Raw genomic sequence first — 20297 nt, 5'->3', positions numbered from 1 at the left:
GACAAGATCAAAATAATGGGTCTTTATGTAAGACATGCTATAAACTTTCAGAATTATGGAGACACGAGCAGCTCCAGATCAGAACTAGTCTTAAAGCTCAAGATCAATGTTTCAAGAGCTTGGTATAAAATATCAACTCCTGCCTCGACAATGTTTCAGAATTCATTTATACATGGTCATTTTTAGCGTTTTCGTTCTTGTGATATATTGGACCCAAATTGATCGTGGACATTTGCCAATGTGGGCCATCCACAACTAGCAGTCAATCTCTGGGCCTCTGGCCATGTACATGTCCCAGCCCACCAAATTTTCTTCCTTCTTATTCTCTAGACCCAACTAGAGACAAACTTTCACTGTTCATAGCAAGAAAGAAACTGAGATGTTATCACTATGGATCAATAAGTTCGGATACAATGTGATCTCTCTAGCATTATTATTTGCTTTCTTAATTCAGCTTCCCCATTTTTTCAGACTTGCTTTCCCATAAAATTCAACTAATTTCAAAGAATTATTCTCCTTTGCAAACACATTTACAAGCTGGTCCTTGTTTTCTTTAGAAAGAACTACATAGTACATACACCATCTGTTTATGGCCAAAAAACAAAAAAAAACTACATACACCAGTGTCTGTACTACAAAGAAAAGCCATTGATTGTTTTTCTGTGTCTATATCGAATAACATATTAGAATTCCACCAAATAAAAAAAAAAAAAAATTGCATATTAGAAAGATTCTCTAGAAAGTTCATTATTTTCCCGGAAAATTCAAAGGTAATTTATTGTTATACGCTGTAGGGATTTTAGACCCTTAATCCCAGATCAATAACAAATAAGAACAACAAGAGATAACAACTAAATCCAACAGAGCCACAAATTTCAGAAATATTCTAGGTCACAACACAATCAAACCCAAATCAAGAGCAATCAAACATAAAGACACAAGATATATAGTGGTTCACTCAATGTGAGCTACATCCACTTTGGTCTAAGGGTTTCATTATATGAAGAAGAAGAGTACAAGATCACACAAGAGTTCTCACTCACAATCTCAAACTATTACTACCACAATCTCACAATCTCACTTTAAGAAAAACAAAATAGGAAGAACACTCAAGCTCTCTCTAATTTTCTCTCAAAGAATTGCAGTGGCAACATCCAACTTCTTCCTCTCTCACACAAAGACAGCATCTGCCTCTCTATCTCTCTCTCTCTCTCTCTCTCTCTCTGCTATCAATTTTCGGACAAGTGGAACAACAACATAAGAAAAGGGCAGCAAGCTGCCTTTTTGGAATGTAGCAGGAAGCTTCCAAGAGAAGCTTTTCCACCTTTGCAACGTGGCCAAATAGAAGCCACTTATTTCAATTAATGAAATCAGCCTCTACTCACGTGAGGCCAAACATACTCTACACTCCACAGGGCCACCAGCCCATGCAATGTTGAATGTTATATGATAAGTTAACTAACCATTAACGTCAAATGCATACAGAAAGTAGCTAATACTGCCCTCTCGGCTACTAACGTCACATCAAACATTAACTGTTAATTTCCAGTTGCATTATCTTTTATTATCAATCCCAGTTGGATGATTTTTGTTTTTTTGGCCAATCAGTTGGATGATTTGAGTGGTCTATATTATATATTTTCCTTTTCGGATTAGATTGCATATCTTTCATAGTCAGTCGTCTTCGTCTTTTTCATTCTTCTGAAGTCGTCTTATATATTACTATAGAAGATGATGCATGATACAAATATTATAAATTTATAAGATTATGCAGGCTATATTATAATATTTCGCGCTCAAGTAGTACTACCCCGGAAAGAAGAACCAGTATCATCATTGACAGAGAAAAGTGACCATGGAAGGTGGAAAAGGCGTGGAGGAGAAGAAAGCAACAAACGAAGTCGTTTTGCAGATTTCTTCACTGAATTCCCAAAATGGGTCTCCGCAGAGAGGGTTCAGTGGCTCCAATGTTGAGCTAACGGAGCTTCAGAGCCCACCCATGTCCACAGTCGCAGCAGGCTCTGCTTCTCCAGAGATTACAAAGCAAAGTCCCACTTCGAATAAGCCTCGGAATATTCCAGGTGAAGTGAACTTGGCTGAAGAAAATACCCAGTTGAAGCCAATTGCCAATCCATCACCAAGCACCAAAGTCACTCCAGCGGGTGGTGAGGACGATGATGATGAAGAGGTATACAAAATTGCCTATAATAAGGTTCGTGAAATGTACGGTAAGAAGTTCAATAAGTTGGTCTTGATTGAGTATCTTGCATTTTTGGGCACTGTTGGGTTTTTAATTGCTTCCTTAACTGTTCATAAGTTGGAACACAAGATATTTTGGGGATTGGGACTATGGAAATGGTGTGTTCTGGGGTTGGTTGTCATGTGTGGTAGATTGGTCACAGAATGGTTTATTAATGTTCTGGTTTTCTTGATTGAAAGGAACTTCCTGCTTAAGAAGAAGGTTTTGTATTTTGTTTATGGGTTGAAGATGAGTGTGCAGGTTTTCTTTTGGTTGGCTTTGATTCTTATAGCATGGGCTTTGTTGTTTGACCATGGGGTTAAGAGGTCTAGGAGAACCTCAAGGATTCTACATTATATCACAAGGGGTCTGGCTTCTTGTCTAATTGGAGCAGCCATATGGCTAGTGAAGAACTTGTTAGTGAAACTATTAGCCTCTTCTTTCCAGTGCAAGAGATTCTTTGATCGGATTCAAGATGCAATCTTTAAGCAGTATGTTCTCCGCACCCTTTTGATGGACGAGGCAGGGAATGACGCCTGTAATGGCAAGTTGAGATTCAAAATTTTGAAGAAAGACAAAAAGAAGGGGAAGGAAGGGGCCAAAGAAGAAGTGGTTCATGTACAAAAGCTTAAAAAATTGAAGCAAGAGCAAATTTCTGCTTGGACCATGAAAGGGTTGATTGATGTGGTAACTGGTTCTGGGTTGTCTACCATCTCCAACACACTTGAGAGTATTGATGATGAGGAAGGTGCGGATATTACTAGTGACTTGGAAGCAAAAGCTGTGGCATATAAAATATTCCAGAAAGTAGCCAAGTGTGCAAATAGCAAGTGAGAATTTCTTTCTTTTACAAAAATTCCTCCAACCTTTAATCTTGATGACTTACATTTTTATCTGAAACTCTCTCGCTATTTCACTTTTAATTTGTTAAAAGGACTGGGTATATTGAGGAAGCTGACCTCTTGAACTTCATGAAAAAGGAGGACGTCGACCATGTATTTTCTCTGTTTGAAGGAGCAGCAGTAAGTAGAAAGATCGAAAAAACATCTTTGAAGCAGTGGCTGGTAACTTCTTTATTTGATTCACTTTATTCTTTTATTATATGTAATCTTTGTATCTGCTTTTTTCAGATGAGTGTATACAATCTGCGAAAGTTGCATTTTGTATATAACTTACACTGCTGTACTGTGAAACTTAGGCTGTATAATACTACTACAAACTACATTAATTTTAAGTGCATGTTGTGACATCCAGTTGTCACATATAACTTAAATATTTAAAACTAACCTCTGGTAGGATTTTAATTGTATTATGTTGTGAGCGTTGACATTGGAATTCAGAACCTTCCCCAAGAGGTTTCACTTTATGACTCTTAAAAAATTGTTCTTGTTTGCAGGTGAAGGTTTACCTTGAACGCAAATCACTGGTGCGTTCCTTAAATGATACAAAAACAGCCATAGAGGAACTGAATAGGCTTGCCTCAGCGGTTTTGCTTCCTGTGATCCTTATCATGTGGTTACTTCTGATGGGATTTTTGACAACCAACACGCTGGTCTTTATATCATCTCAGCTGGTACTGGTGGCGTTTGTGTTTGGCAATACTGCTAAAACTGTGTTTGAAGCCATCATTTTTGTCTTTGTGACGCACCCTTTTGATGTAGGAGACCGTTGCGTTGTTGATGGAGTACAGGTAACTTCATAATCCTAAAATCCCTTTACTGCTACTAAAACAACCTTACTTGACACATTGAAATCTGACAGATGATTGTTGACGAGATGAACATATTGACAACGATCTTCTTAAGATATGACAACGAGATGATATCCTATCCAAATTCATTACTGGCTTCTAAACCCATCAGCAACTTTTATAGGAGCCCACCGGAGATGGGTGATTCTGTTGAATTTGCTGTTGATGTTTCTACGAAGATTGATGCTATTGTGGCTCTAAAAGCCGGAATAAAAAGGTATGCTGACTCCAACTTCCTATTCTTCTCAATTATTTATTTGAATTGAATATCACAGTCTATATTTAGAGGCTCTCTCAGCTCAAAAAACCCAACTTATTGTAAAGCTTGTAGCACTGTCATGAATCTCTCTTCTAGATATATATTTACTAGCAGTTGATATTAATTTGAACCTGGTGGTGCTATTTCAAACATTATCATGACATACGAGAATGGAGTTTAGGATCTGGAACAGATAGGATCATGCAATGAGCTTAATAGCTGCAATAGGTTTCTCATATTGATTTATTCATCAGTAAAAAAGTTTTGTTGGGTGATTTTGCTATTCTAGGATAACTAAATCCTGAGCATGGTTTTCTTCTTTCAATCAACTGTTTTCTTTTACTGAAATATTCATAAAAAGAGTTGAACAAAACAAGCGCAGTAGTGGAGTTTTATTAATCTCTTTTGTATCTTTTAATTGTTAGCTCCTTTCTTCCTTTTTTTTTTTTTTTTCTCTCTCTTGGTTATGTAAATGATTTACTTGTAATTTTGCATTTCTGTTAATACTTCTCAGTTCCCATCTCACATACTCTATATACAGACATGCACACCTCTTATTTATGGAGATTAATTATTGAGAAAAATTAAAAACTTCAGGTACTTGGAGAGCAAGCCTGAGCACTGGAAACCTGGGCATAGTGTGTTGGTTAATGATATTGAGGATGTGAACAAGATGAAAATGGGTCTTTATCTTACGCATACCATAAACTTTCAGAACTATGGAGACAAGAACAGCCGGAGGTCTGAGCTAGTCTTAGAGCTGAAGAAACTATTTGAAGAGCTTGATATAACATATCAGCTCCTGCCTCAACAAGTTCAACTCAGCTATGTCGGGTCACCCCCATTGCGGTGATCATTTCTTTGTGCAAAAATTCTCTTAGCTGCAGCTATGTGCCTTTCTTCTTTTACACTAACAAATCAGCCTTGTGTGATGGCTTGCACTAAGAGTTTCAGTCCAATCCTCAATTTCATGATTGTGGAAAAAGATCCTATGAAAATTGATGATCAAATACCTAAAATAAGAAAGAATTTTTTTTTGGTCATGAGAGTTTTTCATAATCTGAAGTGCCTAACATCATCTTCATGCTAATATAACTCTGCATTTTGTTAGCAAAGGCAGTGGGAAGCATACCCTTCTATTTCCTTGTGGTTATGGTATTTACTATTACTTGATGGTTTGTTACATCGTGGTTTCGGAGAGCTGAAAACAATTTGCAACATGCAGAGAGATGATATCTAATTTGGAACAATGCTGGTCTCATTCCCCTAAATAGACACCTCCTTCTTTCTCATCTCACAAATACATACAATTTTTGTCAAAATCTAGGTTTTGAAAAATAATACAACAAGTAATAGTAATCCTAGAAAAACTAGAACTCACTTAACAATTTTTTATATTTTTATTTTCAATAAATAAAAAAAATTAATTCATACACGATTTTTTTTTTTTTGCAATTTTATTGTTGTGATATATTGGACCCAAATTCTAGTGGACATATACCAAATGTGGGCCGTCCACGAGTAGCAGTCAATCTCTGGGCCTGTGGCCATGTACGTGTCCTAGACCACCAAGTTTTCTTGCTTCCTATTCTCTAGACCCAACTGGAAAGTGGAAACAAAGTCTTACTCCTATCTAAGGCCTTCCACAGCAGCGAGGGTGAACTTGAGAGTGAGAGTGTGTGAGAGTTAAAAGAAAGATATTAAATTATGTACAGTGGGCCGGAGGGTTGAGTGTGAGAGTGAGTGAGAGTTATGAGTTGAGGGCGAGATGAAGCACCGGCTGAGAGTGAGAGTTTGTGAAATTTTTATTTTTGTGGGCCCCATAACATGCTAAAACTCTGCCTCACCCTTTGCACAAAATAAAAAGTTGATTGTGTGAGTTGGAATTCAAAGAAAATGAAGGGGTGTTTTTGAAAAACATAAATTAAAAGAAAAGTAGCTGACATGCTACTGTTTACTGCAGACTTTGTCTACTACACTCCCCCCACACGAGTGTGTAGCTCACGGACGGCTATGATTTTCGAACTGTTGGAGATCAACAGTCCACATTAAATAACCGTTATACATTATTAAAATATATAGATATATATACCGCCTATGACACGTGGCAAGTTTTGGGCTCTCCGTTTGATATATCAATTGGAGATCAATGGTCCACATTAATTTACCTTTATAAATAAATTGAAAAATACTAAAAAAATATAGAAAAATTTAGAAAAAATATTTAAAAATTCAGAAAATATTTAAATATTGAGCATTCACGCTTGCATTACTAGACTTAATTTAAATATTGAGCATTCACACCTATAATTTAATCTAATTTAAGCTTAATTTAATTAGGTACAATTACATTACTCTCAACTCTCACTCTTACTCTCACCACTGTGGATGGCCTAAGAGCATGTACAATGCTAAAGCTAAAGCTAAAGACAATCTATTTAATTTATTAATTGATTGAGCCACATGTCATCATCTAATTAGCTGAGCTAATTATTAATCAAAAAAACATGAAGGTAAAAATAAAAACATGCGAAGGTGAGCCAGTCCTTGTCCTCCATGTGAAGAACGGACGGGTCCCGCCACTCCCTTGCTCTCCAATATTTGCACGACATGGAAACCACTATATCCACCTTTTCTCATGCGGGCTCCACTGATACTTGGCTTTTGTGCATGCAAAAGAAAGATACATGGGCCAAATTTAGTTCAAAATCTTGGCAAGTTTGACCCAGCAGTGTATAGATTTTTTTACATTTTAGGCTAAATCTTACCTTTAGCCTGGCTTTTGGCCTGTCAATGTACATGCTCTAACGAACCAGCTGAGGCAACCGGGATCAGTATGGACACGTCGTCGTTTTGTTCTCTCTATCTCTTTGCAAAGAAAAGCCACTAGCCAGCGACTGTTTTATTCTCTGTTTGTATTTCACAGGGCTACCAGCCCATGCAATGTTCTATGATAAATTAACCATTAACGTCAAATACAGAAAGTAGTTGATAATTCCCTCTCAGAAAAAACAAAAAACAAAAAATAAAGTTGTTAATTTCTGGTTGCATTATTATTTTTGTTGTAAATTCCAGTTGCATACTTGCATGATTTGATCAGTGGCCTATATTTTTTATAGTCAATCGTCTTTTTCTTTTTTTTGTGAAGTCTTCTTTATATAACTATATTATAGGATAGTAATTAAAGTAACACCGATATAACAACACATGCTATGGTACAAACATTATAAGATTATATAAGCTATATTATTGAGAAGAACTTACATGTATCTATCATGTAGGGACACGTGGTATTTCTCCTTCTATTTCTTAATTATTAAAAAAAGTTTTTTTTTTTTCTCTTTATTTTTAAGTGTGATACCACATGTCTCTATTATGAGAACAGATAAATTATTCTCTATATTGTAATATTTTCCTCACATGTATTGTATAATCGGTCTTTTTATATTTTTGCTGAAGTCTGTGGGGCATCTTATATATGGTATATATAACAAACGTTATAAAAATATCCTAGGATCATGCACAGATGTATTATAACATTCAGTGTTCCCCTCCCCTCAAACTTATTAAGACGATCTAGTTTTTATATTGTGAGACCAATTATATATATATATAATTTTTTTTTTTTTTTTTCTAGCATGCAAGACTTTCTCTTTACAATAACATCAGAAATTACAATACGAGGATGGTACTAGCTGTATGGCATCTATCATGTTCTAAATTTTATAATCAAGACATCAAGTCAATTGATATTATATATTTTTTTTTTCGGGTTACATATTGTTTGTTAATTTCGCGGTTCTAAAGTGCTACCCGGGGAAGAAGAACAAGTACGGAGACGAATCTTGTGCAACTGTGACGACAGAGAAGAAAAGTGAGCATGGAAGGTGGAAAAGGCGTGGAGGAGAAGAGAGGAACAAACGATTACGTTGTGCAGATTTTGGACACCGAAGAAGAGCATATCAGTTTGAACAATGAAAGCAGAGGCTCGAATCTTGAGCTAACGGAGCGTCAGAGCCTCCTCCCAATGTCCACAGTCGCAGGCTCTGCTTCTCCAGAGATTACAAGGCCAAGTCCCACTTCGAGTATGCTTCCGAGGATGGCGTATCCTAGTGAAGTGAAGTTGACTGAAGAAAATACCCAATTGAACTCAACTGCCACTACTCCAACAGACACTCTAAGGTCAGCCCCTATAACCCCACAAACACCGTTGATTAGAACACCGGGTGTCGTGGATGATCATGATGAAAAGGGGAGTAAAAAATCCGGTAACAAGTGGAAAATGTGGGTCTTGATTGAGGGGGTTGCATTTGTGTGCATTCTAGGGATTTTAATTGCTTCCTTCACTGTTGATAAGTTGGAAGATAGGATGTTTTGGGGATTGGAACTATGGAAATGGTGTGCTATGGTGTTGGTTGTGTTGGGTGGTAGATTGGTCACAAAATGGTTTGTCAATATTGTTCTGGGTTTCTTGGTAAGAATGAAGTTGCTGCCTACATATAAGTTTCTGTATTTGGTTCATGGGTTAAAGGGAAGTGTGCAGGTTTTTATTTGGTTCGGTTTCAATCTTCTGGCATGGGCTTTGTTGTTTCAACGTGGGGTAAAGAGGTCAAGGAAAACCTCTAGGATTCTACATTATATTACAAGGGCTATGGCTTCTTCTCTAATTGGAGCAGCCATATGGCTGGTGAAGAACGGGTTTGTGAAGTTATTAGCCTCTTCTTATCAGTGCACGAGATTCTTTAATTGGATTCAAGAAGCAATCTTTCATCAGTGTGTTCTCCATGTCCTTTCAGGGCGTCAGCCGGAGACTAGCCAGTTGAGTTTGAGAAATTCGAAGAAAGACAAAAACAAGTGGAAGGAAGTGGTGAATTCTGTAGAAAAGCCTGAAAAAATGATTCAGGAGAAAAATTCTAGGACTATGGAAGAGTTGATTAATAGTGTAATGGGTTCTTGGTTCTCTTTCTTCTCCCAGACACTTGACAGTATTTATGATGAGAAGAAGATTACTAGGGAGTTGGACGCAAGTGCCGTGGCTAATCATATCTTCAAGAATGTAGGCTGTAAAGATAGCGAGTGAGAATTTCTTTCTTTTCAAAAAATTCCTCCAGCTTTATAATGACTTGCATTTTTATCTACAGTTCTCTTCCTATTTTAACTTTTAATCTGTTAAATGGACTAGATATATTGAGGAAGATGACCTCAAGCGCTTCTTGGTAACGGAAGAGGTCGACCTTGTACTTCCTCAGCTTGAAGAAGCAGCAGCAAGTAAAAAGATCAATAGAAACTCTTTGAGGAACTGGCTGGTAACTTCTTTATTTGATTCACTTTATTCTTTTACTATATGTAATCTTTGTATCTGCTTTTTTCCAGATGAGTGCACACAATCTGCAAAAGTTACATTTTGTATTTATCTGACACTTCTGTACTGTGAAACTTACACTGTATAATACTAACACTACCACATAGAACTTAAGTCTTTAAAACTACCCTCTGGTTGGATCTTAGTTCTATCATGGTGTGAACATTGACATAGGAGATCAGAACCTTCCCCAAGAGGTTTCACTTTATGACTCTTATAATTGTTCTTGTTTGCAGGTGAAGCTTTACAATGAACGCAAATTACTGGTGTTTACCTTAAATGATGATCAAACAGCCATAGAGGAGCTGAATAGGATTGCCTCAGGGATTTCGCTTCCTGTAATCCTTATAGTCTGGTTACTTCTGATGGGTTTTTTGACAACCAAAATACTGGTCTTTATATCATCTCAGCTTTTACTGGTGGCGTTTGTGTTTGGTACTACTGCTAAAACTGTGTTTGAAGCCATCATATTTGTCTTTGTGATGCACCCATTTGATGTAGGAGACCGTTGCGTTGTTGATGGAGTACAGGTAATTCCGTAATCCTAAAATTTCCTTACTGCTTCTAAAACAACCTTACTTGACACATTGAAACCTCACAGATGATTGTTAAAGAGATGAACATATTGACAACAATCTTCTTAAGATATGACAAGGAGCTAATATGCTATCCAAATTCAGTACTGGCTTGTAAACCCATCAGCAACTATTTTAGGAGCCCGGAGGAGATGGGTGATTCTGTTGAATTTGCTGTTGATTTTTCTACCTCGATTGAGACTGTTGAGAAACTAAAAGCCAGAATAAAAACGTATGTCGACTCCAACATCCTATTCTTCTCAATTATTTATTGGAATTGAATATGACAGTCTATATTTAGAGGCTCTCTCAGCTCAAAAAATACAACTTATTGTAAAGCTTGTAGCACTGTCATGAATATCTCTTCTAGATATACATATACTAGCAGTTGGCATTTATTTGAACCTGGTGGTGCTATTTCAAACATTATCATGACTTACAAGATTGGAGTTTAAGCTCTTGCTGAGCTTAATAGCTGCAAACAGGTTTCTCATATTGATTAATTCATCAGTAAAAAAGTTTTGTTGGGTGATTCTGCTATCCTTGGATCACTTTTTGCTTGGGGAACTAAATCCTGACCATGGTTTTCTTCTTTCACTCAATTGTTTTCTTTTTCTGATATATTCCTAACAAGAGTTGATCAAAACAAGCACAGATGTCGAGCTTTATTAATCTCTTTTGTATCTTTTAGTGGTTAGCTCCTTTTTTCCTTTTTCCTTCTCTCTTTGTAATGTAAACGATTTACTTGTAATTTTGCATTTTTGTTAATACTTGTCAGTTCCTATCTCACGTACTCTATATACAAACATGCACACCTCTAATTTATGGCGATTGATTATTGAGAAAAATTAAAAACTTCAGGTACTTGGAGAGCAATCATGAGCACTGGAATCCTGAGCATAGTGTGGTGGTGAAGGATATCAAGGATGTGAACACGATGAAAATGTGTCTTTATCTTAATCATACAATAAACTTCCAGGACTATGGAGAAAGGAACAGCCGGAGATCAGAACTAGTCTTAGAGCTGAAGAAAATATTTGAAGAGCTTGGTATAAAATATAATCTCCTGCCTCAAAAAGTTCAACTCAGCAATGTAGTGTCAGCTGCTTCAGAACATCCACCCACATCGCGGTGATCTTTTCTTTGTGCAAGAATTATCTCTGTTGCCAAGTATGTATCTTTTTTCTTTTAAACTAACCAATCATCATTGCTTGATTGCTTGCACCAAGAATTTCAGTTCAAATCCTCAATTTCATGATTGAGGGAAAAGATTCCATTTAAATTTGATGGTGAAATACCTAAAATAAGAAAGAATTTGTTTTTTGGTCATGAGAATCTTTCATCATCTGAAGTGCCTAACATCATCTTCATGCGAATGTACAAAAAGTTAGGACTTAGCAACAGTAGCTGATGGCCCTTGTAGCCTTTCACATTAGGTTTTGGACTCTACAAGCTTTGCAGGTATTCTGCCTGTCAAGGCCTATGTGAGTCCCTGGACTTAGTACAGACTAATCTGAAAAGATAATATAACTCTGCATTTGGTTAGAGAAGGCAATGAGAAGCATACTCATCTATTTTCTTGTGGTTATGGTATTTACTATTACTTGATGGTTTGTTAATGCATGTGTCTGCTGTCTTGTTATGGAACTTTGCCTACATGGTGACATTGATCATCCAACCTCTACTCTTTGGATCTTTTCATGTAAAATAATGAAGTGTCATGTTAACAACTTGAAATTTTCATCAAATTTGTTGAGGGTAGGTGCGGATGAAGAGGACTCCACACAAGTGATTGGAACGAAAAGGACAAGGTGGGATGTGTTATAATTCATCTCGAGGAAGTTTTCATTGTGTGATTGTAATACAGTTCTTACAAGTAAATTGGATGAAGAATGCATGCCCAATGGAAGAGAAAGATCTTCATCATTGTGGTTTGTGAGAGCTGGAAACATGATATTGTTGTCTTTTCAAAGTTGTTTGTACAAGTTTTGAGTGAATTTCTGTTCATTGTAAATTGATTGTATTTAAATAAAAGAACTCTCTGAGTTTTCTTAAAGCAAAAAAAAAGTAAAAAACTTTATATGAGTTTTCTTCCTCTTAATTATACTTCTTTTTGTTTAGAATTGACCAATTAAATAGCCCAACATAAAATCTAATCAGCACACTATGAACTGCTACGGACCAATTATATAACCCAAAACAACCCAACTGCCCAATAACAAATTGCCCAAAGACTATTCTGCTGCCAACAAGGAGAACCCACCTTCTACAAATTTTAGTCTTGATTGTGATTGGGCCAATAAGATAACCTTATCCATCAATCCCTATGGAGAGGCTGCCACGTAGGACAAAGATAAATGACAAGTTTCCACCGTTCATTATGCAGCTCTTTCTACCACCTCTATGACTATCTGAGCTTACTCAAAATCTTCCATACCAAACAACAAGAAGCTTAATCTAGCAGAACAATCTCATAAGAAAAGCAGTTGCCTTAGGAAGAGAACCAAGGTAGAGACAAAAATGGCAGCAACTTCAGCGGTTACAATGGCGATGCCATTACCCAATGCAAGCCAAAAGAGGGTGCAATGCTCATCAGAGAGCTTCTTCAAGCCACTGCCAGTGAGGCCCTCAAAGGCTTTGGCAGCATCAAAATCAAGTGGGAGACTCCAAGTCAGGGCTTCCCTCAAGGAGAAGGCAGTCACCGGACTGACCGCGGCGGCACTCACGGCCTCGATGGTCATTCCTGAGGTGGCCGAAGCAGCTTCCGGAGTTTCTCCATCTCTCAAGAACTTCTTGCTCAGCATTGCAGCTGGTGGTGTTGTACTTGTTGTCATCATTGGTGCTGTAGTTGGGGTGTCCAATTTCGACCCTGTTAAGAGGAGCTGAGGATATCAACTACTATTTATTATTCACTTTGTGAATGATGGAGTTTCTTCATCACTTTTCATCTTCATGTATCTGTTAAGTAATGCTTAATTATGTTTGCTTTTCCATCGTGTAATATGACTCTTCATGTCGTTATTTGGCAGGAAACTGTGAATTCTCAATTCTGAATTTTCACTTTTCATTTAACATTTTCAATTGTTCATCTATTTTCTGCTGGATAATCAAATTAACATCCAGAATCCGAAAGCTGCAAATTGCATACTATGAAATTACATAATATCTGGTTGTAATCAAAGGGCAAGAGAAAAAGAAAATACCCTCAAATCAATTCAGAAATTTCCAGAGTTGCCGGTTACTACATCTAGGGCTATATAAATGCTGATCTGCTGACATCAATCAACAGAATCACTATCAACAAGTTCTGTGTTAGCTTAATCCAATAGAAAGTGTAAACACTAATCTCCGCAGAATGAAATCCACTGCATCTAAAACTATTTAATTGAACTGGATCTTATTCATTACCAACTTAACTTTGAAATCAGATCAAGCATGTTTCTGCTCTCTGCAGAATAGTTCACCCTATCCGCCTTAACCACAGTGATCTTCACCCTTTGCTCATCACCGTACATCTCCTCTTTGATTTTAAGCTTGAACAGAAATTGGTTGAAAATACTGCTCCTGATTATGTCTGCAAATCTTCCTTCATCCTGCTCTTCGTACTTCAACAAGTACAACTCCTTTGCTGAGCGACCCAAGATCTCTTCCCCGGATTCCTGAAAAGCCGTCGCCCAAGTCAATCCAGTGTGGTCTTGAATTTGGGCTTGGAGCAGATATCTATAATCACATTCCTCAAACTCTTGATTGCACCTGTCACACTGCCATCCTCTGTTTCCTGACCTTGTCACTTTTTTGTTACACTGCCTATCTCCAATCATCAATGGGCAAGCTGTGTAACAGAAATTATCTGTTTTGATGAAAGATACGGTTGCCTTCACAGTGACCCAGTCTGGCTTATCTGATCTTCCAAGACCTTCATCCTTGATCTGAGAAACAGTTTTGCGTATCTCATTCTTAGTTCCTCCTCCTGGCACAATGTCTTTAGAAATGGACTGGGATGCAGCATCCTTACCACCTCGATCAAACCAGTCTCTCAAACTACGAGCCTCATTGGAATCTGGGTTTATAAATAGCTGTGTAGAATGAATTGTTCCAATGGATTTCCCACTGAAGTCGTTAATTTTCCCAGCTTTGACAGCTAAAACTGGAAAAACCCCAGAATCCAACATCTCTTGCAGCTTTTGACCTTCCCTGTTGCAGAAATCCCCCCAAAGGGTTAGCTCAACACTCTTACCAGACCAATCCTTTAGATTCAGAATTCTCCTCTGAGTTTCCATGCCATTCTTTCTCATAACAGGAACTGAAGGGTTTGCAACAGTCACAATACCAATAATATCAATTATAGAATTACTATCAGCATTCTCAATTTCACTAATAGGCCTGAAGGAAAATTGCTGTTCTGGTATAGAACCATCTTCATCAGGGCAAAGCTCCACGGTTGAACTTGCCTCCAAAGTTATCTCCCAGTCATTCTTCAGATGGTTGAAGTTCTTCTGGGCAGGTTTTAAGCTACCCTTAGAAATCAAGTAGACTCTACCAACCTCAATAATATCATAGAAGCGGTCAAGAACAGCATTGAAGCAGGTCACTCGTATTTCCCCTCCTTCAGAGTCAAGGAGGTCAAAAGAGAAAACCTTACCATCTCCTCGAGCATTATTATACCGACGGGGATCCCCTTTCGCTGTGACTCTTGCCTTGATAGCCCATCTTCCCTGATAAGGATTCAGAGCATTAATAGGTATGATCCTTGCTGGTGCTTCATTCTTTATGATTGAGCCATGATTTTTGTATTGTGGAGGTGGTGTGTAAGAAGGCTGAACAGTAGCTCGGTAATTCGGCACATTGTGAGTAGAGCTTTGAGGACGAAAAGTAGGTCTGAGATTCGGGGCATTGTGAACAGAGATTTCAGGATGAAAAGTAGGTCTGAGATTCTGCACATTGGGAACCTGGGCAGTCATGTGATTATTGCCATACCTGGATGACTGGTCAAAATTGCTATTAGGCAATGCTTTTTGAGCAGTTGAAGCAGATCCATCATATGGTTTTGGATTACCAATAATCTCACACTCCAGTATGATAGTTTCCATGTTCAGAGCAACAATAATCCTGTACAAAGAGTACAAGGTCAAAACTCACTGCACACTATGAAGCAGAAAAACATAACAAAGTATCAATCAGAGACAGCAGAAATTCTTCTATCAAAATGTCCTGACTCTTTACATTCATTCACAAGGTTTTGCAGCTTACATTCATTTTAAGTTCTCTAGTTACATTAATTTTTAGGTTCTCTTTTCTCCAATAGAAATGGACCTCATTGTATTCGTAGCTTGTTATTCAAACAAATCATCCTAGCTCTGATAACACTCTTTTTCTTCAAGTTACATGAACTTCAAGCACAGATTTGCATGATACATATAATAGCTAGCTAGCACCAATTCAAAAAATCAAAATAAAATACTCAATTATTAGAGACAAGCTACAAACAGGCAGTCCAAACAACCTGAACATTCTGTTATATACAGTGCAACTTTTACTTCTTCACTTAATTTTAGCTTAAAGACTGATTTAATCAAATTTTGAAAACTCAATTTCTTGAAACGCAAATTGCCTCTGGTCCTTGCTCAAACTACCACAACGACATTTAATTTTGGGGAAAATTTAAATTCAGGAAGAATTTAAAATCCCAAAATTACCACAAACACATTTCCAGCATTTTTCTAAGCACAAAAAGAAGCAATTAGCGAAGCTAATCACGAGCAATGATCTCACATAATAATAATCAAAATAAATCGTAATTAACCAAAATAGAAAATGAGAGAGAGAGAGACGGACCTGCGGTTCTGGACGTCGCTGCACATGTACTCGATGAGCTGGACGACGGAGCCTTTCTTGAATCGGCCATCCCTGACTCGGTCGTTGAGCTGTGTAGCGACCATGGCGTGTTGAGTGAAAACGGAATCGGAGATCATGAGACGGTACCTCTCCTGCGACCCGATGAGCTTGACGTCGGTGATCTGCACAAGTGGCTTCAAGTTCAAGTCGCCAGCTACAATCGCCGGGATCGCGTTCGGCGTGAGGCGCACCGCCATTTTGAGGAGGAGGACGGTGAGGTTACGGCCGTAAATACGGGATACAAGGAAGGGTAGAATTGGAATCCACGAGAGACTATTGAGGGAGTGAGAGGGTGTAATTGGCGGGGTGATGGGGAAGATAACCCACTGAGAGAAGAAGAATTTTGATTTTCGAATGGATTGGGGGTTTATATACGAAGAAGCTCGAACTTGTGTAACATTACAGTTATGCCCCCCATCCTTCGAATTTTTTCCCTTCAAATTTCAAAAAACGAAAATAAAACTTCTCTTTACTGTACTTAACTACTTACACAGCATGTTACTTTGTGGACAAAACCTATGAAACGTCGTCGGATTTGGCGTGACTGCGTGAGTCTAACAATTTAAAGATAGTTCACTTCATATTTTTAGAGTTTCTTTTTTGGTAAATTATTTTCATAGTATTTTAATTTTCATGTATAACATTCTTTGAAAACTGTAGAGAAAAACTTGCATTTATGGAGTGTATACACCATTCTTTTCACAACAGAGTAAGAAAATGTTGTAAGAGAGTGTTTGTATACATACACCGGTTACATACAGATTTTTTTTGAGAACTATCAGCATCCTACAAAACAAATTTCTACTTTATGAAAGTGTACAAAACAAACCCATCTCTGTGTATCATGTGTAACTTGCAATTGTTTGATCAACCTAGATTTTCATCTAATCTTTTCAAAATCTGACCCATAATTAAGTTGAAATTAGATGAGTTTGGTAGAGCTGATCTGGGTTTTGCTCTAACAATGCACCAAAAGGTGGGGACTAGTGCAGTGGCAAATAGTAAGGTAGTATGGTTTAAAAATCTATTGGAATCTGATTACTTTATGGATTTGAGCCAATGATTTCTCTAAAAAGCTTCAACTATATATAGCTAGTTCTGAGACTACATGTCCAAATGCTTTTATTCTTTATCATTGCTTTTCCTTCTAATAGCACATTAGACCCCATGCTCTTGTACATCATCAGTGAGTCCATGTCCATAAATGAACCTTGTATTTTCTTCAGTGAAGACATGAGTTTCTTTCAGAAGCCTGCAAAGAAATAAGCTGACTTTCAGTATAGGAATGTATTATGATTCACAAACATGCAATTTAAGTATAAAGATGATCAAGTGTTGAATTCCTGACTAGATGGAAAAAGTAATGCATAAATAAGAGGTTAATTCTTCGTTTATCGAAACTGTCTTCGAACTTACCATGTGTAAATCAGCTTGTTTACTACAGTGGATGATACAATGGAAGCACCATCTAAATAGAGCAACTACCCTCTAATTCTTTCCTGGATCCTGCGGTTTAGTTTTTCGACATCCAATTTGAGGGGTTGTTCTGAAGCCTGTACATATATTAGTAGTTCAGCACCGAAATCAAATGCAACATAAACAAGGTTTTCAATAGAAAATCTCTTGTCAGTACTAATAATGTCATGGTGGTCAAATTAATTGGTACATACCAAAACCCATCCACATGAATCTGCATAAGAGGACACATGAGCTGTGTATGCAACCACATCTGCAGAAAGTATATATAGATCAATGACATGAAAACCGCTTTCATAAACATAGTTTGAATGAAAATGGGCTTACAATTGAACACATGTTTTACAGTGTTATATAGTGATGTGAAGATCTTCTTATGGGAAAGAATTCCTGCTGGACCAGCCTGTGTTGGGAGAGAAAGAAATTACTTTCAAAAGTTTCAAGAGATGAACAAATTTTACAAGCTGTGTTTCATATAAGTCTTTTAATTAATGTAATGTCATATCCATGGGGTTTATCACTTGCTCATAGAAGGGTTTGGTGTAAAGATGCTTGCAAGGCCCTCCCTCTATTGGGTCTGTTAGGTCTTCCACAATCACATCAAACTTGTCTTCAGCTTTCTCTAACTCATCCCTTTGGTCGCATTAGTCTTAGATCAGTTAAAATATAACTAAGCACATAGGCACCAAACCATTTTTTAATTTCACAACATTTAACAAATAAAACACCATCATACTTACAAAAAAAAAACAGAGATATATATCACACCAGATTGGTTCTAGTACATATCAAGGCTTACTAACCGAGTAAAGCCAAATATGGTCTACTCATAATACTTGTCATGAACTCTTCATTTTGGACTTTTTGAAATGGAAGTCTTCATTTTGGATTGAGAGACAAAAATAAGGCAAAAAAAAGACAAATTACTCACTTTGCATCATTAAAAACAATGCCTATCATCACAAAACGCCTCCTGATTTGCTGTCAGATGAGCATGGCAAAAATTGACTATTGCCTGCAATAACATGTTTCTGCTGATCAAGATAGATAAGAACAACACCATCTGATCATGCGAATATACCAAGAAGAACAGTAACAGTGCTACACAACCAAATAAATTAACCAAATTCTGTGTTTGCTCATGATACTAGGGCTATCATATACACATTTATAACCCACAAAATAAAATGCATTGGGATAATAACATATACAGCAAGATGAAAGATCATTTAGTTTTCACTTAAATTGTATCCAAATATTTGTTGATGGGCATCATACCCTATCAATATCACACATGATAACTTTCTCTATATCTTTGTACTTGAGTGTCTCTCTAGCTGTTGATCCTTCGCCACCTCCCATTATGAATATGGTTTTTGGGCTGAAACCAATTTACTTAGTATAATGATACACACAAAAAAAATGCAAACTAAAAGAAATTGAGATGTGGGAGAAATTGTATTGGCATAAACAATACTGCAACTTTCCAAGCACTCATGGTAAATAAACTCATCTTTTTCAGCACTCTTCAACTTTCCATTGATCACTACAACCTAAATACCAAAAATTAGGACTTAGGAGAGAAATATTATTGACCAATTGATTAATGTGTGATTGTGGTCTTTGTATTGTGATAGCTAGCAAACCTTTCCAAATCGTTTTGAGTCCAAAAGACTTCTGTCTTGGAACTCGCTTGATCCTGCATGCAACACACTGAAAGGCAGAGAGACCCAGGTATTTAGAACTAGTTTGAAAATGAAAGCACTAGTATTTGCATGTTGTGATTTTTCTAGGAAAAATTTGAACTTGATACTGACCTAGTAACAGAAAATCTTAAAGGTACTTGCATCAAAATCTAAACCAAGTGTATGCTATTGTTATGCATGTGATCAAAGATCGAAGTGTGAGTAAAATAATGTGAAAAAGTTGGTGGAAAAGATGTGAACTTTTATGTATGATAGTGTTTGAATACCCATTCAAAGCAAAAGACCATTTGAGATCATCTTCCAGCTGCTCTTCAAACCATTGATCACCAATCACCATGTTGCTGGTGTTCAACACTCTCATCATTTGGGGGTTGGCTCTGATAATCATCCTCGAGGATATATTAATCCAAACTCAGGGAACTGATCTTATTGGGGAAATTCATTATTCATCTATGAAGTATGAAGGCTGGAGGCAGAGGAACATAGAAAACCATGACAGCAGCACACAGAAACGACCACATTGTTGAACAAGCAAGTTACAAGACCAGCTCCAAGAGAGAGAGGACTAACTCTGTCCGACTCTGAGTGTGTAAGCAAGAAGAATGACAGATACTAGGAAAAGGGTCTCTCTATTTAATTAGTGTAATAGTAGTTTTATTCTTTACTGGAGGATAAGAATTTTCTCAGTTTGGAGGGTGTGGTATGGATCCCACTTGGTCTTCACTTTGGTCTTGGTGTTGCCCATTTGGTGAGTGGTGATCCCATGCCAATTTAGCATGACTGAAAGTGTAGCACCACTGCACCAGAATGAAGGGTACGTGAAACACAGTACCCATAGATACATGAATTAGGTAGTCAGCTTTCTATCTCTTTCTCCAACCATCGATGATCCTCCTGCAGGCAAATCATCGAAGTCAAGAAGAAGTGATGGGCCTGGTCTTCTGATATGGATATATGAAGTTTTACCAAGAGCAGATTGTATCCATTGCGCAAATATAGGTTCGATCTAGGTAAGGGGAATACATATGCCTAAAG

General features: G+C 37.3%; 4 protein-coding genes and 1 pseudogene across 6 annotated transcripts; 3 read left to right on the top strand and 2 right to left on the bottom strand.

The window, feature by feature from the left end:
* The first annotated feature begins 1678 nt into the window (after positions 1-1678).
* LOC147285108 (mechanosensitive ion channel protein 10-like) lies at positions 1679-5292 on the top strand. Of its 2 annotated transcripts, XM_086245444.1 has the most exons (6): positions 1681-2212; positions 2501-3069; positions 3174-3303; positions 3636-3929; positions 4001-4206; positions 4846-5292. In XM_086245444.1, the coding sequence occupies exons 1-6, from the start codon at positions 1856-1858 to the stop codon at positions 5099-5101; spliced, it is 1812 nt and encodes a 603-aa protein (XP_086101570.1). In that variant the 5' UTR covers positions 1681-1855; the 3' UTR covers positions 5102-5292. The 2 variants fall into 2 exon arrangements, with proteins under 2 accessions (XP_086101569.1, XP_086101570.1); XM_086245443.1 differs by having other exon boundaries at positions 1679-3069.
* A 2569-nt stretch (positions 5293-7861) lies between these two features.
* On the top strand, positions 7862-12458 carry LOC147285107 (mechanosensitive ion channel protein 10-like). Its single transcript, XM_086243159.1, has 6 exons — positions 7862-9324; positions 9431-9554; positions 9847-10140; positions 10212-10417; positions 11047-11355; positions 11948-12458. The coding sequence occupies exons 1-5, from the start codon at positions 8129-8131 to the stop codon at positions 11318-11320; spliced, it is 2094 nt and encodes a 697-aa protein (XP_086099285.1). The 5' UTR covers positions 7862-8128; the 3' UTR covers positions 11321-11355; positions 11948-12458.
* A 129-nt stretch (positions 12459-12587) lies between these two features.
* On the top strand, positions 12588-13259 carry PSBX (photosystem II subunit X). The gene has a single exon (XM_086243161.1). The coding sequence runs from the start codon at positions 12706-12708 to the stop codon at positions 13069-13071; it is 366 nt and encodes a 121-aa protein (XP_086099287.1). The 5' UTR covers positions 12588-12705; the 3' UTR covers positions 13072-13259.
* Positions 13260-13407: 148 nt separating this feature from the next.
* Positions 13408-16394, bottom strand: RPA1A (replication protein A 1A). The gene is made up of 2 exons (XM_086243160.1): positions 16021-16394; positions 13408-15294 (listed from the first exon to the last, which is right to left on the bottom strand). The coding sequence occupies exons 1-2, from the start codon at positions 16275-16277 to the stop codon at positions 13590-13592; spliced, it is 1962 nt and encodes a 653-aa protein (XP_086099286.1). The 5' UTR covers positions 16278-16394; the 3' UTR covers positions 13408-13589.
* A 387-nt stretch (positions 16395-16781) lies between these two features.
* On the bottom strand, positions 16782-20236 carry LOC147285104 (thermospermine synthase ACL5-like; annotated as a pseudogene). Its single transcript, XR_015122326.1, has 10 exons — positions 19529-20236; positions 19203-19269; positions 19029-19109; positions 18835-18951; positions 18488-18571; positions 18018-18189; positions 17884-17959; positions 17751-17809; positions 17497-17633; positions 16782-17332 (listed from the first exon to the last, which is right to left on the bottom strand). The product of XR_015122326.1 is annotated as a thermospermine synthase ACL5-like (transcript).
* Between the last annotated feature and the right edge of the window lie 61 nt (positions 20237-20297).

Source organism: Dryas octopetala, chromosome 5 (assembly GCF_963921425.1).
Source record: "Dryas octopetala chromosome 5, drDryOcto1.1, whole genome shotgun sequence".
Classification (NCBI taxonomy): domain Eukaryota; kingdom Viridiplantae; phylum Streptophyta; class Magnoliopsida; order Rosales; family Rosaceae; genus Dryas; species Dryas octopetala.
The sequence above is the reverse complement of the archived record's forward strand: the minus strand, read 5'-3'. Positions and strand labels throughout refer to the sequence as shown.